Source organism: Haliotis asinina, chromosome 4 (assembly GCF_037392515.1).
Source record: "Haliotis asinina isolate JCU_RB_2024 chromosome 4, JCU_Hal_asi_v2, whole genome shotgun sequence".
NCBI classification, from domain to species: domain Eukaryota; kingdom Metazoa; phylum Mollusca; class Gastropoda; order Lepetellida; family Haliotidae; genus Haliotis; species Haliotis asinina.
The window spans coordinates 68,839,561-68,865,710 of record NC_090283.1 but is presented as its reverse complement, the minus strand read 5'-3'; the positions used below and the strand labels follow the sequence as shown (position 1 = coordinate 68,865,710).

Here is a 26,150-nt window from a genome sequence, read left to right as displayed (position 1 = left end):
TTTGTTAAAGGCATTTAGAAGTTGAGCATTTAGAAGCTGTAAGAACATGAATCCTGTTTGTGTATTGTGTAAATATATGAACTTTTATGCATTCATGAATTCTGCATACACTTACAAAGAATTTTGAAACACTGTCACAAACAATGCAGAAGTTGTCATGTCTTCAAGCAATCTGAAATGTTTCAGTGATAGGTTCACTCTCCCTGAAAATTGCACATTAACAGTACATGACGTCTTTGTGATTTTATAAGAATATTTAATCAACCTTCCAACATTTTTTTTACACTGGAGTTACAACAAAGTTGGATATAAATAAAATTTATATGATATCACTTTATAGGAGGTATGTGATGTGATTTTTCTTTTCTTTTCAGCAGTGGGTATTTTAGCCAGCACACCCTTTGTTGATCAATTTGTCTATTTACAGCTGACTAATATGCTCTAATTTGGTGCAGTATTCTAATTAACATCTATGTGTAACCCTGAACATCAGTTTTTGTGTTGTATTTTGTATTTTTCATCAACTCATATGTCATAAAATATGCCATGAGATACTTTACACACTTTCAAATGCTGATAAGATAGCTGCTAATAGCAATCGGACAGTTAATTCTGAAGCTGTTGGTAGGCAAAGACAACAGCTACATGTCCACAAACACACAATTATTACATTTTATTATGAAAGAAACAATCATGCTGAGATCTTTTGAAAAATGTTTTTTATTTATCACTTCATTGATTTGGACCAGAAAACAGTACCAAGTAATTGATTATGACTCCCCTCAATAACTGTTTCAGTTGAGAAGACAACAGGACTTGCTCCCCTTAGGCCTTTGCTCAGTTTAGTGCTCAAAATGTTATGTGACGGCCCTGAATGGTTGCAATGTAATGGATTATAAAATTTAGTTAACCAGATACCTTACAACCAGATACGTTACCATGTCTGAAAAGTGAGTTTTGTGAGTGAGTTTAGTTTTACGCCGCACTCAGCAATATTCCAGCTATATGGCGGGTCTGAAAAAGTAACTACTGCACCTGCCTACCTTAAGGAACATTTTGATTGGATGATACCATTGTCTGCTTGTCCACTCCCAACTGTCTTGAGAGCTGAGGAGTCAATCTTTTCATTGTTTAGTATGTATCCACTTAATCTCAACTTTTCCAATAAGTCGTTAAATTTTGTCATAAGGAAGGTCAACAAAACACTTTTTTTTATCCTTTTGTGTTAAACTGGATTGTAATTTGATGTATTTTGTTATTAGACAATCAGTGTTTCTACAGCAGTGTATAAACTGAAGGGAATCTAACAGCAACTTACTTGGTTTTGTTGGTCACATATCTGGTAATTATTGCGACGTATCTGGTTAAGTTAGAATAATGTAAAAAGTATGATGTTTAATATCAAAATAATAACAATAATACGACACATTTATTCAGTCTCAGTGACGTAGGTTCATGTGATGGTTATTATAAATTTGAAGGTAACATACTTGGTTTTTCACAGTAAAGTATCTGGTAAAATAAAATTTCAACTTTAATCTAAATATTCTAATAATGATTAAATTAATGATTTCTCTATCAGTAAGGAATAAATATGTTTTGAATGTGCAGAGGCTACTTAGACATAGTTCTGGTAACTGTAAAGAGATTAGAAAGGTAATGTATCTGTTTTTTATGGAATCATTGTTGGTTGAATCAAATGAAAAGCTATTAGTCAGCCAGAACTAAATAAACATTTACATATATTTTGAGCAAACACATCCTGGAATTCAGTGTGCCTACAGAAAAAGAAAAACTGCTAAATGATGCTGGCAAAGAGAGAATAAGGCAAGCCGGATATAGAGTTCCTGTTGCAATGCTCTCAAGATCACAGTTGAAAAGATAAAGACGTATTGATAAAGAATGCTCTTCAAAGTACAGATAGAATAAAAGCAATGCAGGGAATGCAATGCAAGACATTCATTACAAGTTGAAGTTGGTGAAGCATCGACCTCGAATTCAAGTACAGCTCATTTGGATGAAGCTACAAGTTCATCAGATCCACAACCGTCAACAACTTATTCACTGGTGGACCAATTGCTGGTTCAACTTCGCCTTCCTTACCAAACGTAAATCGTTTACATGCAGATCTAATGCATTCTTCTTCTCCCAAGGTGAGAACCGGGATCTTCATAAAATGGAATTGGTTCTGCGATGGGTGTGTGCTTGTGATGACACCACTGCCGATCATAAGCTAAAAGAAAGCAAGTTAAAATAGTCCGTCAAGAGGAAGTTGGAATAAAACTATGTACATGTCTATTAATGATTATGCCAGGAGCAGTTCCTTCCTGGTACTTGTTAGGCCAGACTGGAACTTGGTGATGATGGTCTCTGCTTCTGTCAGCTGTACTGGTGACAGGTTCCATTCCCTGATAGTTGAAGAATGAGTTGAAGTATATTGAGTGAATTTCTTGATATAACCTGTTTGCTCCTCTTGTCCTGGAGTCATTTCATCTCAGGTACAGGTCTGTGTTGACACTGTGACTGAATTAGCCATGCTGGATATGTAACATACAGAGTCTGTATATATATTGTCAGTGTTGGAGGCTATCCAGTGCAGGTCCTTAACATTTGGGTGACACAGCCAGGTGTCTTGCTGTGGTAGTCATTGAAGACCTATCTTGCTGCCTTTATTTTGACTGCTTCCAGAGAACTTACTTCACTGAGGCTGTATGGATCCTATCAGTTGATGCATATTCCAGGGATGGTCTGACAATGGTGATGTAGGTTGTTGCTTTGTCTTGTTGCAATGATGGAAGCTCCCTGTGGAGGAAACCAACAGTCCTGTTTCCTGATGGTCTTGGAAATGTGCTCTTTCCATTTTAGGTTGTCAGATACTGTGATGCCCAAGTACTGATGCCCAAGTACTTGCTTGATGTTTCTGTGGCAAGTGTGACACCATGTTGTTGGTAGTTGAAAGGTACAAATTTAAGTCATTTTCTGTTGTTTGGTCATGTGTAGGAAGGAGCATATGAAGGAATTGAAGCTCATCTGCCATGTCTTCTCCCACTCCTCCAGGGCCGATAGATCTTCTTGTACTTCCTTGCTGTTCTTGCTGCTGAAGAGTTGATTGTACAGAAGGCTATCATTGGTGGATAGGTGAGTGTCAGAATATCTGCATGAATCCAGACGGTCATTTACAAACACAAGGAAAAAGAGACGTCCCAGGATGTCCCTTGAAGGAATTTGGAAAGGCTGGTGCCATGGGCCATTTTGCACATTGGAATACAAAATGGCCCATTAAAATTTGGAAGTTTACTATTGCTACAAGGGCAGTGGCCCATTCTAAATTCAGAAAATGGCTAATAATCCTGAAAATGGCCCGTTGTCAAAGTTCTCTTTCCCACTCCCAGTCCTTGAGTTATTAATGATACCACATCTACCTGGTCAGATTTGGCACTTTGAGTTTGAAGGATTACCTCCTGCTTCCTGCCCCTGAGGAGTGATTTTATCAAGGTACTGGTTCCATTTCTTACTCCATAGTATTTTTGCTTCTATAGTAGTAGTGTTTTAGTTGTCTCTTGTGTGGGAGTTTTTCAGCTGCCTTTGCCAAGTCCAGGAGGATAGCGCCTGCTTGGTTTCTCTTGGATGTGCTGCTTGTTATTCACTTGTGTGGTTTCAGTTAAACTAGTGAGCTAAAGAAAGTGAAGACCCTTATTAATGATTGATAAAATCAAAGCAAAACATACAATGTTTTTAAGTTATGTTAAATTTAATGAAGCCAGCATTTGGGACCACGCACCAACAGTGTCTATGAGAAACTTATCACATGTTTCACAAAGAGCATGTTTCATGTAATGGAGTGCAGGGTAGGAATATCACAGATGCAACAAGAATCAGTCATGGAATGTCTCAGGCATTTCAAGTCTGGTCATGCATACACATCCATAGTAACAAGTGCGACCATGTCTAGCAGGAATACATGCCCAGACTTGTCTCACTGATACCATCAGCAAACAAATGACTAATTTGGAATCCTATTTCACTTATTCCTGATTGTCTGCAAGTTCTTGTTGGTTCAGTGGGAGTCATGGCCATCTTCTCACCTGGCAGTTATTCAAGTGATCCTACAAGTGCTCTATGGGGTTTTAATTCGGAAAGTGTGCTGACCATGGAAGAACTAGGATATTCTGGACATGTGAGAAGTTCTGGAATATGCGTGCTGTGTTGGACCTAGTGTTGCCATGCTGTTGAAGTGTTCTCTGTTGTTGCTGGTGAAGAAATGGTGTTACCACGGGTTGAAGAATGTCATCTCTGTATCTGTGAGCGTTTAAGTTTCCACTTATTGTGACCAATTGTGTTCGTTGATTCTCACAAATTCCTCCTCACACCATCACACACCATTACACCTCCTTCGAAAGGATGCACTTCTTGGATGCAGTTCTGTCTTTTTCCCCTGTGATGGTCGCACACGGCTATCATTATGGAACATGCTGAACTGATTTTCGTCTGTTAAAAATACTTGCTGCCAATTTTGTACCCGTCTTGGGTGCTGCCAGTCTGCCTGTAATGCTAGAGCTGCCGGATGATGGCACAACGTGTACAGTTCAGGGCCCTTGCAACATAGTTGTTGTTGGCTCCCATCTGCCTTATACCTATGGCCCTTTCTCTCTCTTGAGTTGTTAGCCATGGCATCATTTCAGTGGTTTTCTGTCAGCTGAGATGTATGGCCACAGATGTACTGCATTTTTTTATTTTATACCAGCTCTGCACGTTTTGCCAATTCGCAAATTCACATGCTTCTACAGAGCCAACATTCTGTGTTTTGACGCAAGATTATTCAGTGTGTGGGGAACTGTTTCGTTCTTAAAGGATTTTACTAGCCTGAACAACTTTGCCAAAAATTTAAAATAAAAGGTGTTCACTTTCTTTTGCCCATGAATTTAGTTGAGTCTCATTTGAGTGTTTGTTTCTGAAGCTATGTTGGTTATCTTTGAGAATGTTAAGACTGTCGAACTGTTTCATTATGCAGCTATGTTTGATGTGCTCCAGGATCTTGCATGTGATAGCTGTTAATGAGACTGACATGTAATTTTCTGCTTTGTATTTTTCACTTATTTTAATACGGGGAGCTCTAGAGGTGTTGGTTTGGGGCATCGAAAATCGAATCGTTTGATGTAGGATTCGATCTCGATTTCAGTTGTAACCATTGCCATTCAGTTCATAAAATAATACTTTCTAATATTTCCACTGAAATTGTAAGAAATCATATTCAAAATTCGCTATTTCATACTTGGCAAACACTAAGCTGGGCCCTGTCCTGTATGTCGCAATGCACTAGTTTTGGAGCAAAGTTGCTCAAGTAATGTGAGCTGGACTATTGTAAACACGTTTTATGACCACTTTCTGGTATGAAAATTTACATGTATCCTGATTAGACGAATTAAACAATTGAGGTTGCTTATGAGTGTTTGTAGTTTCTGGTAACAAAATGGCAGATGGTATGGTGCTCAAAACACCTCTTGCAAACTTAAAATCAAACGTTTGGAAGAAAGTTTGATTTTAGGGACAACCCAAACCTACTAATCTACCAGTGATTAAGATTATCATGAGATGGAACATGAACCGTACCCAAGGCTGAAGAGGTAAAAGAGAGACAACATTAATGAAACCAACGATAGCAGTGCATCCCTAGCAGAACTTTGTGTTGATGTGTTTATGAAGAAGGCTGAACAGGGTGTCTGTGTCCCTGATAAAGTGTAATAAGAAGTGAAAGGGTTCAAGGATGATGAGTTTGTAGACCTGGACATTGATCCATGGATGTGGTGGAGGGAAAGTACCTTTTTGTAGCAGGATTTGCTAAACACTGTCTCACGCTGTCATTGTCACTCTTTATGAATACTTCTCTGTTTTTTAAGGTTGCAACACTGCTGGATGATTCTTGGCCTTTGCACTTCATGTACAACCTGACTCTCTTTGGCAAAGTCAGCCAATGATGTTTTGAGATTTAAAGCACTGCCCTCATCTTCTGTTCAAAATGAATTGAATTAGAATATGAACAAGGGAGAACTGTTGACATACAAGGGACAAAGATAATGAGAATTGTGAAAGAATTGTAAACTCAAAGAAGAATTTATCAAGATGATGCTGGAACATTTCAAACTGTTCTTGGAACACTTTGATAATGTTGCAGTATCAGTCTTTGCATGATTTGAAAGTGAACTTGCCTGAAGAACACATCATAGTTTAAATGGACTTGGCAGGAAACTTCCTGTGCCAATCAAATGATGAAATCCAGTCTGCATACTGGACATCAACAGCTACAACGATTCACCCAGTTGTGATATGCTACAAATCTGAGGGAGGGGTCAAGCACACAAACGTTGGCTTTGTGTCTGATATAAATCACCACATCCTTTCTTTCACCTTTTCTTGCAGTATGATGGTGCCATTTATCAAACGCAAGTTCAACAACACTCAAACGATCCACTAGTATCATTTATTTTGGTTTTATGACCTTCACGTATCAAAGTTTGACTTTGTGTGGGAAAAACTGATATATTCCAAAAATATTTTTTGTTCACTTTTAATCTCAAATGTGCAAGTTTAGTGGAGAATGAACCTATAGTAATATATTTGTGAAGTTTATCTACAATCCCTTAGCCCATAATAATTAAAGGACGTCTTCACTATTAACCAACAATTGCTCTGAAAATACATATTTTCCTCAGAAGAAAAAATCCCTTAAAATGATAAACAGTTATTAAGAAACTTTTGTTCATTGAAACTATCTTTTTTTCATAAATGTTGAGGTACAGTTGTGAGTTTCTTACTTCTAAGTGTTTCAGCAGGTTAGGATAAACTGATATACTCATGGAAACAAATAAGGGAACACATCAAAGTATGTGTTCCCTTATTTATTTCCAGAATTCACCTTCAGTTCAATACATATCTTGTGAGGAAATCTGGAAAAGAATAAGGGAACACTTGTCCTTTCAAGTGATTTCATATTATTTTCTTTTGGTAAGAGTTACGATGCATCCATGAATGACAAGGTAATTGAATGATAAACAACATTACTTTAGATTCGTAAATCCAAATACATGTGCCCAGTTGCTGAAAAAGTATTATTTTGAAACGTCAGTATAAACTATTAGCCTGAATATTGAAAGTTGTTGAAGTCACTTTTAAATTTTGATTCATGCAACTATGTTTTTGCATTTTGCAGTTTCCATGGAGACTGAGATAAAGCAAGAAGATATGGGAGAAGACATGACTGAGTCCAGACAGACCAATACATCCAAAAGGGCTCAGGTAACACAAGTCTTTCTTCTAGAATCTTTCTGGCTTATTGATATGGAGGCCATGATGGATCAGGGTCTTCAGTATCACATGCTTATCGTAAGAGGCAACTAACGGGATCAGATGGGCTCACTGATTTGGTGCACACATGTTCATGTTGTTCATCACTGGAATGCATGGTCCAAAGTTGATTATTTACAGACCATCGCCATGAGGCTGGAATATTGCAGAGTGTGACAATAAATACCAAACAAAAGCCAACATTTCAAATCAAGCCTATTGATAATACGGTGCAATGCTAGTGAAGCTATGCTGCCATTACTATCAGATACATTGAGGGATCAGGGATTTATCACGTCTCCTTTATATAATATCCCCTTATTTGCTGAATATGTTATTTTGAAGCCCAAATTAGAAAAGAAAGTTTCCTTTCTGGTTGCCATGGTTAGTATGTGATTATTCGAGCCAGTGACTGTTACAATTTGGTTAGTGTGTGTTACAATCCCCTCTGACCTGGTTTAGTGGAGGGATCAGGCAGTTCAGGTGGTCGACTTTGGTGTTAGTTTGTCATAATCCAAAGGCATTGTTGCTCACCAGTATCAGTCACTATCCCTGACTCAGTTATTTACAGACAGTCGTCATGTACCTGGAATACTGATGGCTGTAGTCAACAACGAAACACAGTTGCTAAATGTGAAATTATTGATAATACAGTTCTGATACTGATAAAAAGCTTCCGACAGAGTCTGTAAGTTTAATGTCGGTGGTACCCTTTAGGCTAGAGAATATCTGGCACTTTACAGGGACCTCTTGTACATGGTGTACAATGTTGAACATTTTTCTGGTATATTCTTAAGGATAGTATCATCTCTGCTAACATCTTAGAGAAGGGGGTGGTGGGGTAACATAGTGGTTTAAACGATCTGCCATCCCGCTGAAGACCTGGATTCAATTCCCCACAAGTTAGAAGCCCATTTCTGATGTCCTCAGCTGTGATATTACTTGAATATTACTAAAAGTGGCGTAAAACCATAGACAGTTGTTCACTCTTTAGGGAAGGGGTGGGGGATACAAACCTGTGTTGGTCTATGTGATATTTGTCAGAGATTTACAGGATGCAAGTTCATGCGTCTTACACACATAAATTTTGACAGTAGATGCAACAAAATCAGTGCATCCATATGAATGCAGAAAAAGTCAAAATATTTTGTGTAAAATTTCAGTCAAGTAACAGTGCGTTAGCATGGAGATTCATAACGCACTTTCTGGGTTATAACATCATTTGCAATTCAATTACTGTAACAAATAATGTGACAATCATGAGTGAGTGAGTGAGTGAGTTTAGTTTTACGCCGCACTCAGCAATATCCCAGCTATATGGCGGCGGTCTGTTAATATTTGAGTCTACCAGACAATCCAGCAATCAACAAATGAGCATCGATCTGCGCCATTGGGAACCGATGACATGTGTCAACCAAGACAGCAAGCCTGACCACCCGATCCCGTTAGTCGCCTCTTACGACAAGCATAGTCACCTTTTATGGCAAGCATGGGCTGCTGAAGGCCTATTCTATTCTTGATTGCTGAGGTGGATCCATTTTGAAATAATGCATTACAAAAAAAATATCATAATGACTTTATAAGCGTTTCAGTTGAATTTGAGTCGCGACAATGGACAATATGTCACCATTTCAGAACCAGGTGCAACGCAGCAACTCTTGCAAGTATTTTATGTTTCTTATTTAGTGTTTATGTCCAGTTGAATCGTGTCACTTCCTCTCATTATGGCCTGGTTTTTCAATGTTTCAGCTTAAGTGGACACCCTTCATTGAGACGGTGTATATTTGTTATCTGGATGCATTGTTGTTGTTTTTGACAATTTGCTGGTTTAAACTTGGCATTACATGAGTTGATATGACCTATAAATATGAATGACTTTGATTCAATGCAAACCTGTCCTAAACCATAATGGGTGATACCTAGATGACCGAGGTGCCTGGACAGGGTGTCACATTACAACTGTCCGTGGTCACGTGGGCTCCATTCCCAGAAAGCCATGCTATGCTGGACTTTCCCTGTGAAGAATGTGGTCAGTAGATATAGGGAGTGTATTTTGCTTGTCCAGATGTTCCGAGTAGCGGGGAAAGTATAACCCTCCACATTGATGGTGAAGTGTAGGAGTGAGTTGCGGGTGCTGTCCACACCCAATGATACCCCAGTTACCGTAGAAGGCAGTTGCAGTGTCAGCTGAGGTTATATAAAGGTATGATCTTTCTTGCCCTGAGAGTGGCAGATAAGCTCTAAGCTACAGATGGAAAAATAGATATGCTGTTTCGGTTTGACTTGCCATTTATCACTGAAGTTAGTGTCTAGCTATGTCTAGGTTTTGGACCTGCCAAGTTTAACCAGCTACTAGCGATTATGTTGAATTGGTTGACAACAATCTACAAGATATTACTTCTGAAGAATTATTGAAAAAGCGCTATGTCCTATCCAACTGTGTGGCATTTAAGTGTAACGGTTCTAGCTTAATGCCATTGTATTTTGATGTCATAGCTATAGTGGACAAAAGCCCCAATTATTATCACTATCGGTTGAGCTTTGAGTGTCTCGCCTCAAGGGGAGACACACAACCCGTGAAGGTCCCGGGGTAGAACAGGCCATCAGCAACCCATGCTTGCCACAAAAGGCGACTATGCTTGTCGTAAGAGGCGACTAATGGGATCGGGTGGTCAGGCTTGCTGACTTGGTTGACACGTGTCTTCGGTTTCCACTGGCGCAGATCGATGCTCATGTTGTTGATCAAAGGATTGTCTGGTCCAGACTCGATTATTTTCAGACCGCCGCCATATAGCTGGAATATTGCTGAGTGTGGCGTAAAACTAAACTCACTCGTACTCGTACTCGTACTCGTACCTTTTATGGCAAGCATGGGTTGCTGAAGGCCTGTTCTACCCCGGGACCCTCACGGGTGACAATCATGAAATACAATACAATAACAGTATTCATAATAATAGTCCAGTGTTTTGGGACTCCCATTTTGTTGTCCTGGACCTCTGAAAATTAAGAGTATGAGTCTCAGGGACCCGAAAAAACTTGACTAAAGTCAAATAATAATTGTACTCATTGCTGAAAGGCCCCTGACATAGTTCACAGCTCATGCTATCGACCTTTAGTCCAGAGATAATTAACTGATCCATCCAATCAATGCTGCTGTTTTAGAGGATAAGGAAGTGCTCTCGCAAGAAGCCGGCAGAGGTAGATGACTTCATTGTTGTAAAGGCCGAGGATGAGGATGTACAGATGAGCAGTGAAGTTAAACCTGAATCTGAAGAAGAATCTGATGATGGATCTGCCCAGGTGAGCTACAGTGATTCAGGGTCTCATCCACATATTTGCTTCAGGATTGTCGTTACTCCCATGCTGTAACTTTGACTTCCAATAGTTCTGGGGCCACGGAAATCACGCACAGATGGGTTGTGTCAGTGCATCAGCAACTAGAGGCTTTTAATCTGGGGAATCTTTGAAATCTCACAACTGATGATGAGTTCATTACCAATGAGCAATCATTGAAAAAATTGGTTAGCATCATTATTCAGATTTTCCTAGTCAAGTTGTTATTGCAGATAAGTATAAAGAAAAAAAACCCCTTGTGGTTCTCTGTTGTTCCTTGTTTAATTTGCATTTGCAAATTTCACGGGCAGTGTAAAATGATGCAACTTTCAACTTTAAGGTGATGGCTGTTATAGCATACAGAAATATTCAGTCATGACTTTTCTGCTAGTGGAGTGTGTATTCTAAGAATTAGATGTGTTTTCAGGCCCGACAACTTCTGAAATGTTCCTTCATCAAGCACATCAAACACTAGCACAGTTGTTCCCAAATCATTTTTGTTTGAGCATTAGAAAATTTGATTGATTGCTTGGTTGTTGGGTCTTCAATTAAGTAAACATTGCTATAGCTACAGCTTGTTCAGCTTGAGCTGAATACTAATGCATTGACCATGTCACAACTGGTTGGGTCTATTTCTCAGTTGATTGCCAGTAGGTACGAACAACAGAGGGAAGGTCGCCGTTTGACATCTCAGTGTCCTAACACCAGCAATGTCCTAACATTCTTTGAACAGGAAGCTACAGATGGTTTAATAATTCCAATTTAGGCCTCTAGGCTGTTAGCTGCAACAGCAACTGGTGTTTCCAGTGATTGGGCTGACTATAGAGTGTGATAGTGAGAGTGAATCAGATTGTGATGTGTCTACGTTGCAAAGTTAGTAAACCAAAATAGATAGCATGTGGCTGTATAGACAATTCAGTTTTAAACATGAAATAAACGTTTTTATTTTTTCAGAAGTGTTTTTTTTTTTGGGACAAATTCTGTAACAAATCAATAGAGCTGAGGGTGGTATTACCAATGGGCAATGGGAAAATCCAAATGTAACGGAAATTGTGGTGTGTTTTCATGTCTCCTTCTCTCAGAGAGAGAGAGAGAGAGAGAGAGAGAGAGAGAGAGAGAGAGAGAGAGAGGAGAGAGAGAGGAGAGAGAGAGAGAGAGAGAGAGAGAGAGAGAGAGAGAGAGAGAGAGAGAGAGAGAGAGAGAGAGAGAGAGAGAGAGAGAGAGAGAGAGAGAGAGAGAGAGAGAGAGAGAGAGAGAGAGAGAGATTACATTTGTAAAATAATATCTCCGTTTAATCAAATACTGATTACTTTAATTGGTCTTTTCTTTTGTGAATTAAAATATATGTTGCTGTCGTGTGGTTAAATATTTAGGAGGTAAATGCAGTTTTCATTAAAATCTTTATGTATCATCGTTTTTGTCTCAAATGATGTGAACACGGCTTTCCTGTTATTTTTAGCATTTTATCCAAATTATCACAAATTTATGAAATAATTATGCATAATGATGTCTATAGAACAAATGTTGTAAAGTCATTTAATAAACTTAGTTTATTTTCAATCATGATTGGATGTTCGGTAAATAGTTCAGTTTCAATCAGTTTGTCGTGGTCTCATCGGTAAATGCTGCTCGCCTGTATTTGGTAGTGGGCATCATCGATACAGACTATAATGGCCCTGCAAAAGGGCTGGAAGACTGCATTGTGGGACAGAAAGACGTCATCGTGTCATGTTTCGGCTGATCTATAAATACTGGCTGGAAAGCCCGCTATTGGGAGAGATGAGAGGATTAGTATGGAAATGAGAGCCACCATTGTTAATTCATAAGCACCTAGGTTTGCAGTTACTGTTGGTATATAGTAATGTCTCTACCATGCTTAGTGAATCCCTGTATATGTATATGTATTAAGGATGGAAACACTGACCCACCACTGTTAACACATGTTCATACTTGTGTCTTCTTGGTGATTATATACTCACTTAGTATATATACACGATCAAAATGTATGTATTATGGACCCAAGGCCTCTCTATTGAATAAGTCTGTCTGTCTGTCTGTCTGTCTGTCTGTCTGTCTGAATGTAGGTCATGAATATTGATGTCAGTAAGAGGCGGGGACTTCAGGGAAGCCGTGTGACACATCGATAGTGGTGAATTGAATATACAGACTTTTTGACTGGCGATGATTTATTCTAGAAGAGGGACAAGCATAGTTTGTGTCATGGTGTATGTGTATGTAGGTTGAAATTAGATTTAGTTGTATCACCGGTAAATGCCACCCCATCTGTAATACCCTCCTCTGCTCTATGTCCTTGCTTCACATGACAGCAACATTAATAAAATTCTCTGTTCCCCTGTTTGATGAAGTAAACTTGACTTGCCATTTGTGCCATTTGACCTCCAGGGTCGTGCATATGTAGAGTAGCTGAGGATGAACAGGCAGTACAGCATATAGAGTACATATAAACTGGTCTCATCATTTCTGTTTTGATGAGGCGCTGTGATAGCCAAGTGATTATTTCTGCATGTTGATAGATTTCAGTCCAAAACTGCACTCACTCACTCACTCACTCACTCACTCACTCACTCACTCACTCACTCACTCACTCACTCACTCACTCACTCACTCACTCACTCACTCACTCACTCACTCACTCACTCACTCACTCACTCACTCACTCACTCACTCACTCACTCACTCACTCACTCACAATGGAAACCTTATTCTTCACAGGCACAAGACGTGGACATGATGGGAGCATCACACATCCCCAGGGAGAGATTCTTCCGTAACGGAAAGGAGCTGGACCTTGGCGATGTGCTGGTCAGTAATTTTGTAACAGTCAAATCCCAATGAGTTGAATCACTGGAGACCAAGTAAGAAATTTGACTTATCAATGTATTCAAGACATAGGTATGTGTATAAGGGTAGAAAAAATGATGATTGTATATGTAATGGTCAAGAGCTGCTTTCCTGTAGTTGACCGTAAAATCGCTAACCTGCCATTTGAACTCGCCTGTCAAAGGCAGGAAGATGTGAGTCGCACTGGTTTCTTTATTGGATCAGTTACCAACACCAGTTAACTTCTTCTCATTGACTGACTGCAGCTTATATATACAAGAATTTTGTGGGACCAGATTTCCTTCTCGAGTTATTTATGAGAAGAATTTGTGTAACAGGAAATAAACTAATGACTACTATAAACAGTAGAGGACGTAACATGTATGCAAAATGGTTTCCCATTATGCATACAAGTGACTACCTGAGAGGGAGCCACTCATTCGCATGACTGCCTGATCACAGACAGAGAAATTCTGCATGTCACACGAAAACACATCTGAAAGTTTTATTTATGGAAATAGTTAAACAGATTTGATAGATGTTCAAGTTATTGGATGGCATGAATGATAACGTAAAAAGAGGAAATTAAATAGTCAAATACTGACTGTTATTTTCTGAAAGGAAGCACATTTATTTGTCGTACATTCAAAATGTATGTGAAGTTTTTCATGCACACCAACACACACCTGTTTGTTATTGTGATGAACATGTTCACTTTCCTCGAAACTGTGCGAACCGTCTCACATAGTAGTGACTGGGAAAGCGAGTCATTAATCGGAGGTAACTGACGCCCAACTAAATTTTTCAGTCAAAACATTCGTCTTGTGACGAAAAACAAGTGGGTGAAAGAGGTTATTCTAATCTGAATGCCAACAGGTGAAATTTGGCTCTTGGCCTGCCAAAATGAATTGGTGCTGACTGAAATTCAGTAATTGACAAGTCTAGGACTTGTCTAGGCATGTCAAAGCCTGGTACTACACTAGCAGAGACCACTCGACCTTACGGAGGCCATTGCATCTTTGCACCTACGCCTCAGGCAATTCAGATACTTTCGAGGGCGCATCTAGTTATACTGGCATGGACATTAGCGCCCTCGATCCCTGCCTGGTTGACTTTAGTACAGAAGCCAACCTGAGGTGGCAATTAGGAGATAAACATCATGTGTTGGCCAATTTCCGGGTGTTATTGAGTATTTGAAGCACGGGAATGCATTTGGAACCGACAGCGTCAGCCGGAGGTTTCAAATGAAATATTCCCGTGCTTCAAATACTCAATAACTCCCCGAAATTGGCCAACACATGATGTTTATCGACATTGTAAACAAAAAAGTAAACCAAAGGGGTTTTACTGTCTGCACTCGTTTACATCGAGTATGAGTACAGCAGTAAAGTGTCATCAGCTGGCCGTTTCAGCTGGTTCCCATGGTAACGTCTGGAGCTGCTCATTTGTGACGTCATTCTAACTTTACGTCACAATATGACCTGAATGACGTCACCACTGTTGATGACACAACAAAACAATTGTTTACGTGTAAATACGCAGTGAATAGTCTTCCAGTTTCCGGGAATCTAATACCATTTGATCATGTTTTTCAACCAATCAGATTACAGAATACAGTGACTTTTGGTTTACAATACCATTTAATCATGTTTTTCAACCAATCAGATTACAGAACACAGTGACTTTTGGTTTACAATGTTTCATCAAGGTTAAGGTTCCAGGGCTTTTGAAAATATTCTCCCTCAACTGAGGCAGTCTGTGCTTATCATAGCTGAGGAAAAACTCCTCACCTTTAGAGGACCTTCACAGGGAAATCACACAATGGTTACCTTGACTGTGCCTGAAACATTTGAGGTCCTTCACCTTCAAATTTAATATCAGGGGTCAGAAAAAGGAGTATGTTTATCTTTACAATGAAATAAAGGCTCTGTTTAAAGACTGAATGCCTTCTATTGTTCTGAATGAATATACGTGATTGACCCTACTTGTTTACTGTTAATATTTCCAGATTTCATTTATATTTATCTTTACAGTGAAATAAAGGTTTCATTGAATGAATGCTTTGTTTTGTTTTGAATAAATTGGCCCGATTGTCCTAGTTTGTAAATAACATCAATGTGCACATGTAAGTATTTCTGTAATTGTATCTCCAATTTTAGATGTCTATTGTGTTCACATGTAAATATTCCCTGATTTTAGTCATTCCTTGTCCTAATTTTACCAGATTTTCATGGTCATTGTTGCAAACAATTGATCATGTCACATCTTCTCGCTCCTTAGATCAGGATGAACCGTGCACGTCTCAAGCCGGGTATGAAAGTGGTTCTTGAAGATGAAAAACACATGGAGAACAATGCCAAGAATGCCTTGAAGCAAAGGAAATGGCGGACAATGAGGGGCATGGTGCGACAAGCTGAGAAGTTGATGAAGGAGATACCAACAATGGAGTTCTTGGTGGTGTTGTCCTTTGAAGGGGGGATCAAGTTTGCTGGCACCGGATCACTTCTTGACCATTTCAAGAATGGTCAACCACTGACCGACGGCAAGCCCCATGGAGTGAACTACACGAAGGACTCTCAGAGTGACATGGTCGACTGTCTTGCAGCGCCCGCATGCACAGAAGTAAGGACGCCAGAGGGGACTGCGGCAGACCCCACTTCAGATTCTTCTGATATCTATGAGGACACTAGGCAACAGTAAGTGATTTTGTTATTTCTTAATTGAAACATAGAGTAGAGATTATGTCTTTCGGGTACTCTTCCATGATTCTACTTCCAGACTCCTGCCAGAACTCGAGCCACCTTCCCCAAATGCCGACGAAGACATCGACCATGAATCCCATGCATGTTGCAGCGACGAAGCAACACCACACAAAAGAGCCAGAAAAGGTTTGTAACTAATGTGGTATCTAGTGCGCGCTATTACACGGAATATACATAGTCATGTACATGTCATGTCCTCTCTCTTTTTTTCTACAATGTCAGTGTTTTTGTTTTCCCATTGTTGCAGCTCGAGTCAGTTCCCATGCCCCAGATACCCTGGAAAAGGAACGGCCAGCATGTGAGTGAACAAACATGTCATAATCCCACTTATAAATATGTATATCTATACAATCCGCGAAGGTCCCAGGGTAGAACAGCCCTTCAGCAACCCATGCTTGCCATAAAAGGTGACTATGCTTGTCGTAAGAGGCAATTAACGGGATTGTGTGGTCAGACTCGCTGACTTCGTTGACACGTCATCGGTTTCTCATTGCTTGAAGCTCATGCTGTTGATCATTGGATTGTCTGGTCCAGACTCAATTATTTACATATATTGCGGTATAAGTGTGGCGTAAAAGTACACTTGCTCCCTCACTCACTCATATATCTATGCGGACAACTTGCAATCAACTGATTACCCATGTTGCTTTGCAGCCTCCAGGACATCCAGGAAGAAGGTGGCCAGTCCGCACCAGGGAACTGCACCTCAAGAAACCACAGGTACCACAAGGTATTCACCAAATGCAAAATTTACTTTTCATATTTTTCATGTACCTTCAGTTCTACATATTACCTGACGGGTTTTTGTTCCAACCTGTTTGAAAACGATGTTTGGCGGATGTCATTAAATAAACTGAATACAGTCATGTCACTTTCGTTGTCTCAATCCTCACGCATGGACATGATGTTCAGTGTGAAAATGCAATATTGCCACCACTTTTAATCTAAACTACTGTTCATGAGATGCATATTTTATATTTTTGTTTCCAGCTTGCAACCAGGCACATTTGTCTATGTGGCCGTACCGACCTCCTCAAACAGAACAGTGCCATTTGTTGCTGAGGTTTGTTATGTTTCATTGTCATTGGGTTCTAAGCTGCTCAAACCTTACTTGATAATTATCAACATAAGGGATCATTCGCTGATTTGCACCATTCGTTTTGTGTTCTTAACAGCAGAAAATCGCATAAGGTCTAAATGCACCCATTATTATTCTTCCCAGGTGATGCAGAGTGAACCTTTAAATGTCAAGTACCTCCATCCAAATAAGACAAGGGGGACATGGTATTACCCCGACAAGGAAGACACGGGTACGATTAATACTGCCGACATCATTAAAGTGTTGGATGCACCCCAAACTAGAATCTCAGGTTCTCGCTTCTATGCAGAGTTCAGGGACCTTCCGTGAAGACCTGCCCTGTTTCTTCTGTGTGAGTGTGGTTGTGAGTGTGTGCGATCCTTTATGATTCCTGTTCAAAATGTATATGTGATTATTTGTATGACAGTGCAATAAAGGTATAGTGTGTATGTTCCAGTTATGTGTGTTACTTATATTGTATGGTAGTGCTATAAAAGTATAGTGTGCCTGTGCAATGTGTGTGCATGTTTCCAATTGTAAATGTATATGCAATGTGTTTATTTGTAATACCCATGTTTCGTGTGTGTGTGTGTGAATGTGCTTTCCCTTATGGTTAAGCTTCTGTAAATGTATGTGTGATGTATTTTTTTGTGCTCATGATATAAAGATAATGTTGAATGTAGCTTCTGTATTCTTTCCTTGTCAAACTCATGCATATAGTATCCCGTCATTATAGGGATAATAAAGCTGTTATTGGCGACCGTAGCATCTATGAGATCGTTATGTGATAATGTGCTAGCTAATAATTAAAAATGTTTCTGGTCGCCAATAACTGCAGGAAAGGATTAACATTTCTGCTTCATGTCGATAAAAAGAGGTATCCATTTTTACCAGAAAATTGGGAACTGTGTGAAGGAAACATGTATAAACATGTATAAGTGTGTATATTTTCATGTATAAATCTGTATATCTATCTTACCCTAGATGTCCTGCATCAAATTGTCCAATATAAGTTGTCCGCTGGTCACAAGGGGGCCAGGGGCTCATGTACCCTCAAGGCTTGTTTATATTCCTCGAGCCCGCATGGGCTCATGTACCCTCGAGGTTTTTGTATTATCCTTGAGCCCGCAGGTACATGAGCCCATAGACCCCAAGGGACCAGTGAACAATGTATTTATCTTACCGAACACCTGAATTTTAATTTTAAACTGTTTGAAGCACTTCTGTTGAATACGAGGCGACTTACCATTTTGCAGACGACACAAGGTAAACAGATTTAGAGTTGTCTCCCTTTTCATCGATTTTTCAATCGCAAAACATCGGTAATTTCCGTGCTTCATGCGTGATTCAATGTTATTCGAGACAAAGAAGTACTACCATGAAGCACCAGAAGAGTTTGGAATTCCCAGTGGTGTACATTGAAAATAATACATCGCCTGTAAGCGGGGTACATTGAAAATAATAGAATAGCGCATAACCAATCAGAAAGTGACATTCATGTTGAGGTAAGATAAATATGGATGTCATTCAGGTGGCGTGTGTGTATGTATTCATGAACGTTTCAGAAGATGTACAAGCCAATGATATGTGATGTTGATAATTTTGTTTCGTTAAAATTATCAAAACAATTGTTTTCCACTAAAGAGATGTCAATCTATTTTGCACTTATATGCCACCAACAGGTTCAAGAGCAAAATTATAAGAGCAAAACTCCCAAATGTAATACTGAACAGCTTGAACAATGCAAGAACTATATATCTTATTCATGTAACATATTGTGCGGAGATGTGAGTGCACGTAAAGGGGAGTTCCACAGTGTCCCTGTCTCAGTTGATAATGGTGATAACACAAACAATAAGTAGCATTTTATTGATGTTGATGAATATTATCCTATTGATGATCTTAAGTCTCATGACTCTGTTCTTAACAACTCTGGTCAAATGCCATCAGTGTCTGAAATAGCAACTGCTGGAAAGGCCTGCTGCATGCTGCTTCCATGGCGGGTTTACAACTTTATTTTATAGCCAACCCTGTGGACCAATCCATGGGTATATATTTTACCATGTCATTGACTACGGGTGATATTTTTAAAATAATTTACAATTGTGGCAGCTGGGCGACGTCTGTATGTATAGTTCATGATCAATCAATCCGTAACTTCCACAGATCAGCCTACCCTTTTATCTAACAGTAAATGTGATTGGTCTAGATAATGCTTTCAGTGACCAAGCTGTATTTTCAGAAGGAGAGTTACAAATGCCCATGTAGAGAACATTCTTGCCAAAGGTATTGACCATTCTGACTTTGTCTCATTCAGATGGCAGTGACACTAAATGAGTAAACAGAGAACACCAAGTTTTGCTTTGTTAAATATGCTTTTGCATTTGAATAAGTTTACCTCACTATAAGTAATTCATTAATTACTTGTACATTATTTTAACACCTTGTCTCAGTGTCCTGTCGTTGATATAGGGCTGGGTACATGTCCACAGAGCCAACCACATTTTTCAGTTATCAGCCCTGTGGGCTTCCTGTTTTTTTATGAGTTTCATACACTGGTGTTATGCACTCAAGTTGTATATAGTTAATGTAGACTGGTTCCCATGCCCTATTCTGCGCTGCGCTATCGCTGCACTACAAGGACAGGTCAGGCCTGCCATTTTCGGTGGAGATTCCTCCCGGTAGTTTTATGACGTCAGTGTATAAATGGCGGCTGTCCAGCTCATTACTCCACGTAAATATTCAGAATTGCGTTGTGCTTGCGGACTCGTTCATATGGAAAAACGATGTGTTGGTTCTTCACGTGGCAAGGATAAGAATATATCTGCTTTATTACTGCGATATGGTGATATTAATATGTTCCTTCTCATTGGGATATACCATCCGGTGCTATATTTAGACTACCGCTGCATCCAATGGAACGAGTGAACTCAGCGCCCCGACCTGTCCTTTGTGTAGCAAGCTTGCTGAGTGTAGCATAGGCAGAGTACCAGTCTAGTAGTTAATGGTAGAGTATACGGTGATACTAGTGGTCCGATGTGAATGATTATGTTATTAGTTTACCAGATTTTTTTTTCAATTTATAAACAAGTTTAACGTTGGAGATAGAGTAGATTCTGATCGTGTTCCTTTGGAAATGACTTGTCAGTCCTGTATTTTCAGCTCTAATGTCAACTAATGTCAGGCAACAATGTCAAGGAAAAACGGTTTTGGAATGATTCATCTTAGCAACATTTTTGAGTAGCGTAAAGAAACGGATAACTCTGTGCTATGAAACCCCCTTGTTAAACTTGAGTTTGATGTTAATGGAATTATTGATGATTTTGTTCATGTGTTATTAGACTCTGCAGATTGTATGAAGACACAATTCAGGTCATCTCAGCAGCCACGTTAAATACAATTAAGTAAAGAATGTAAAACTGCCAGGAGAGGCCTGCAAAGCCTTGAGGGTTTTTCAGTGTAGACGAACAGACCATAACAGAAAACATTTTCGTAATATAAGAAGTCAGTATAAAACTTGCCTCAGAAAATATTTCCATGCAAAAAGTGAAAAACTTACGACCCCATACACTCTCCTTTTAAATTATGGAAGCTGCTTCGTACATTTTGAAAACAAGTCAAGGCCAAGATTGAACATTTCAAAACATTACTCATTTAAAGAATTTTGTCTTGAATCAGTTTTTAATGATGAGACACTGTGTGATTCTATGGGTGCTTCTGAATTTAGATAATATTGGTAAAACAACATGGGCGTCTCATATAAGAAAACTTTTATTTTCTCACAGTTTTTGGTTTGCTGGTTAAATCATGCAGTTGGTAATGTTCCTGTATTTCTTAACATGATCAATCAACATGTATCATCAATGGTATGTCACATTAGAAACAAGTTCAAGTGGTGATCTATACAGATCCTTCAAGGTTCATGTTACAATCTATATAGATCCTTCAAGAGTCTCATTCCACCAGAAAAATACCTATCTGTGCTAACATCCAAACATCTCAGATGCAGCTTTATTCAATATCGACTTGGTCTCTCAGACCTATACATAAACAAGAGTAGAAGACTGTCAATAGAGAAATGTTTTAGATCATGTCATTTATGTTACTCTGCCATTGAAAATGAAATCCATTTTACATTTTGCTGTCCTTTTCATGCTGATCTAATAACCAAATACATTGTGTATACATCAGTGCGATATCAGTTAAAATATCCACAAACTGCCTTTGTCTCAGTTTTATCCTCAAATAATGAAAACGTTATTCTCCAAATTGTCCAATAAGTCCAATAGTAAAACATAAACTGTATTAACATCCAAACATCCCAGACGCAGTTTTATTCAATATTAACTTGGTGTCTGAGACCTAAACGTAAATAAGGGTAGAAGGTTGTCAATAGAGAAATGTTTTAGAATATATTCTTATGTCATTCAGCCATTGAAAATGAAATCCATTTTCCATTTTGCTGTCCATTTTATGCTGATCTAAGAACCGAATTTATACCAGTGCAATATCAGTTAAAATATCCCAAAACCGCCTGTGTCAATTTTATCCTTCAATAATGAAAAGGTTATTCTCCAACTTGCCAAGTATGTAAAACATGTTTTACATGTTAGAAAGGAACTGTTAAGCATTGATCAACTATATTCCTTTCATCCTTGTATTATTGTGTGTATCTATATGTGTGTATCATGTATGCTCCCTTTTATGTGTGTTGGAGGCCTTAAGTACAATAAACACTTTGACTTGACCTTGTCATGGGAAAAGGATCAGTGTTTTTATTTTTGTGAAGGAATTGTTGAGTATCTTTTGCTGACACTGTCTTATCTGTACAAATAACCAGTGACAATAACCATGGACATCCTTCCTGAACTGTGTTTGCAGACAGATACAACATCTTGAATTTGCATCAGATGCGGTTAGTAAATCCATTTAAGAGGCTGTCTGGAACCAATAAAACATTTACTAATTAGACCCTAATTATTTTATGGGTTGTAGCTGTTGATGCAACATTGAGAATTCATCAATAGATTACAAGAAACATTTGCAAACATGCTGCACAAATGCTTCCTAGAAAAAACACGTAATAATACAAATAAAAATACACCAGTCCTATATTTTTTATCCCTGGCACTGGCAGTTAAGTGTTCACTGTAATTGTCTTGAAACTGGAATAGTGCACAGTGATATAGAGATTTACAAAGGCAAGACACAGTTATAACCTTTTAGGGATGTGTTCATACAACGTGCGTGTCGACCTGACTGCATGCTTCTGAGTTTTATGCACCATTTCTTTGACTAAAAAGCGGGAATTTCATAGCAACTCCTGTTTTTATAAAATACTTATGAATAATGTCATGAGTTCTAGCCAGGAAAACAAGCGTCAAGAGTTTTCCAGCCTTGGGTCAATCGTTGCGCTCAGGGCAACACACCATGCTAGATGTCACGAGCTGGAGGCTCAAGCCACGGGAGTGAGATCTGAGCTCTCTACCCTCACTTTCCTTACTGCCTGATCCAGTATTGGGGGTGGAGGGAAGGCATAAGCAACAAGTGTGCCCATGCAAGGGGGTCTAGGTACCACCGACACAAAGACGGGGAGTCTGTGATTCAACTGTGTGGCAAACAGATCCACATGGCTAGTCCCCTGCGCAGGGGATATCCCCTTCACCACCGAAAAGTGTAGTGTCCATCCAGTCTGAACTACCTTGCCCCTTCTGCTCCGAGCATCGACCAGTACGAGGGGATGTCAATAAGTTTTGAGCTTTGCATAGAAAAACACTAAATATTGGTATGAACCACATTTATTTTTCAACATAGTCCCCTTGTGAGTCAAGACATTTGTTCTATCTTTTCTGCCAGTCGCTGATGCCATCTCTGTAGAAGGCGCCATTTTGGTCCTCAAACCAAGCCTCAGTAGCAGCAATAAGCTCATTATCATCCTGAAATCTATGACCACGCAAGTGTTTCTTGAGATTTGGGAACAGATGGTAATCACTTGGTGCCAGGTCTGGAGAGTAGGGGGGATGCGGCAAGATTTCCTTTTGGTAAGTGATCTATGTGGATGACGCCTTTGCTATTCCAGAAGACTGTCGCCATTACCTTCTGCACTGATCTGGAGGTTTTGAACTTTTTGGTCCTGGGAGAAGTGACATGTTTCCATTCCATGGATTCTTGTTTGCTTTCAGGATCATAGTGGTGGATCCAGGTTTCATCACAGGTTACTAGCCTAAAGTGAAAATCTTCTGGATTCTTGTTGTATCTGGTTAGCATGGAGTTGCTTATGGTGACCCTTGTTTGCTTCATTTCATCTGTAAGCATTCTTGGCACCCATCTTGCACACACCTTAGACATGACAAGATGTACATGAAGTATTGTCTTGATGGATCTGTGTGAAATGGCTGTGGTCTCCTCTAACTCGTGGAGTGTGATTGGACGATTTTCCAGCACAAGTCAGCACTCTTTCAATGCTTTCCTGACTAGTGCTTGTTGTTGGGCAACCTGGACGGGGGTGATCTTCAAGACTCTCTCTGCCATGCTTAAATTCATTGACCCATCGTTTGATGGTAGCAGATGAAGGGGAAGACTTCCCATAAACTGCTGAAAGCCTTTCTTCAATATTCTTTGCCGAGTTTCCTTCAAGAACTAAAAACTTAATTGCTGCTCTATACTCAATTTTATTCATTTTCACTGCCATGAGGGGGGTCTCTTTCTGTCAATGTGAGCTGTTCAATAACTTCTGAGAGTAGGATACCAAAACTTATATATCACATCAGCTGCACCCCAAGGTTCAATGTCGTACCATAGGCTGTGACACCTGGGTATGAAAAATGCTCAAGGCTCAAAACTTCCCCTCGTACATCGCCTCATATATTTATCTTCCCTAAAATGTGCTGAGCTATTAAGTGATCCTTCAGCTCTCTCATTTTGTTGAGAACTATGAGTGTTCTCTGACAGAATTCTGGAGAGCGTGTCAATCACTTCTTGTTTATATACCTGGCAACCAAAGTATTGTTGGTTTGAAAGAGAGTCACTTTGTTCGCCAAGTGCGGTTTGAACACCTCCACTGCCTGACTGACCGCTTCCATCTCCAAAATATTGATGTGATCATTGCGAAGGTTCGGTTCCCACTGACTGTTGGCTGGTAGGGTGCCCAGATGAGCCCCCCACCCCATCTTGCAGGTATCCGTGAACGACTGTGACAGTGTCGGTGGCATGAGAGACAGGAAGTCTCGTGCCAACCACTGTCTTCTGGATGAATTGAACCATGTTCAGAGGGGAATAGGTCCCTTCCAGCTCAGGTGGTCCCACTTGGGCTTGAATAGGTTATCTACCTTTAGAATGGAGTTCAGTTGTTGAAGATAATAATGCATCTTTGAAGAAGACATTAAAATATGGTACTTCTTGTTGTTCCTTGTGCTCAGCATTAAAGGAAAATATCGGGGGTCAGCTGGATGGAAATCAGTATACTTTGTTTGAGTTATATATGACATTGAAAAATAATGTTGTCAATTCAGGAAATTAACTTTGTACAACCCAACCCTACTTTTGATTGGATGGCTTCAAAAATCTTTTTCACTTCTCTCCCTTCACTCACCAGATTCATGGTACTGAGTTGGATGATGGAATATTGGTACAGTATAACTGACAGATTGGTCTCAAGTCATTTTGTATTTCTGGTATGACAGTTGAGTAGGAACAGCCCTCATTCCTTGTTCATCAGTATTTTGTGAATTAATGTTGAAACAAGTGAAAAAAATCTAGGTGAAAGCAGATGTAATATCTGTATCTATTCATTTGGTTATTGCAAACTTGTTTTCTGGCATGTAATTTGTAAGAATCTCCTGATATTGTAAATACTAGTAATTTTTACTGCATATATTTTCAAAGTTTACCACTGGAAGAAATATGAGGAAGTTTTGGATCAAATTACTATATCTTTGTTTCAGACAACAATGGCAGGTACGTCTGTACCGAATGGTCAACAGAGACGTACAGATACTATGGAGGAGGAAGATAAACAAGGGGAGGAAGACGCTGAAGAGGAGGAGGTGGAAGAGGAAGATGAAGTGTCTAGCACGAAGGAGAAGAATGTCAGGAAACTTACAAAGGAACAGAAGGTAAAGCATTCATGGGAATTGATTGATAGATGTAACTAGAATATAACTGGAAGCTGTAATCTAAATCTGGAATTCTGGTGTCCCCCATGTTGGTGTTGCTGGAGCATTGCTAAAAGCATCGTAGAACACTCACTCACTCACTCACTCACTCATGATCCGTGAAGAAATGAGAAGAAATGATCCATTTTTCAGGGTATTATCTTGCCCTAATATGATGTCATCCATAGAACTGTGTATTATTAATTTTAGCTATCCTGACAGAACATTATTTGTGCCTTAAAATGTAATCAAGTAGTGTAATTTGTTGTAGGATGCAATCAGAATATTTATTACAGGGAGTCAGTTAGTAAGTTTAGTTTTATGCCACACTCAGCAATTTTCCAGCTATATGGCGGCGATCTGTTAATAACTGAGTTTGATCCCTACAATCCTGTGATCAACAACATGAGTATCAATTTGGGCAATTGGGAACTGATGACGTGTCAGCCAAGTCAGTGAGTCTGACCACCTGATCCTGTTAAGCACCTGTTAAGACAAGCATAGTCGCCTTTTATTGCAAGCTTGGACTGCAGAAGGCCAGTTCTACCCCAGACCTTCACAGGTCATATGGAACAGGGACTTTGTATTACTTATCAGTAACTTAGTTTAGTAAGTATGAGTATGTATCTCTTGGGATAAAAA

The 26,150-nt window shown here is 39.4% G+C and overlaps 2 protein-coding genes across 2 annotated transcripts in view; both read left to right on the top strand.

Annotated features, from left to right (window-relative positions):
• LOC137281821 (enolase-phosphatase E1-like) overlaps window positions 1-26,150 on the top strand; it is a 47,808-nt gene that overhangs the window by 459 nt on the left and 21,199 nt on the right. The window contains exons 2-5 of the mRNA XM_067813446.1: window positions 7,208-7,293; window positions 10,504-10,641; window positions 13,408-13,497; window positions 25,299-25,469. Coding sequence (XP_067669547.1) covers window positions 7,213-7,293; window positions 10,504-10,641; window positions 13,408-13,497; window positions 25,299-25,469 — 480 coding nt within the window. The 5' untranslated portion in view covers window positions 7,208-7,212. The remainder of the gene's footprint in view (window positions 1-7,207; window positions 7,294-10,503; window positions 10,642-13,407; window positions 13,498-25,298; window positions 25,470-26,150) is intronic.
• On the top strand, window positions 16,103-17,586 carry LOC137281823 (uncharacterized). The gene is made up of 6 exons (XM_067813448.1): window positions 16,103-16,211; window positions 16,294-16,403; window positions 16,525-16,575; window positions 16,932-17,007; window positions 17,268-17,340; window positions 17,500-17,586. Exons 1-6 carry the CDS (start codon window positions 16,193-16,195, stop codon window positions 17,501-17,503), a joined length of 333 nt encoding a protein of 110 aa, XP_067669549.1. The 5' UTR covers window positions 16,103-16,192; the 3' UTR covers window positions 17,504-17,586.

Bases quoted from the DNA above. Each gene is read 5' to 3' on its own strand.
- LOC137281823 (XM_067813448.1), top strand. The intron at 16,404-16,524 runs GTTTGTAACTAA...CCATTGTTGCAG, and splicing joins ACACAAAAGAGCCAGAAAAG to CTCGAGTCAGTTCCCATGCC. The intron at 16,576-16,931 runs GTGAGTGAACAA...GTTGCTTTGCAG, and splicing joins GGAAAAGGAACGGCCAGCAT to CCTCCAGGACATCCAGGAAG.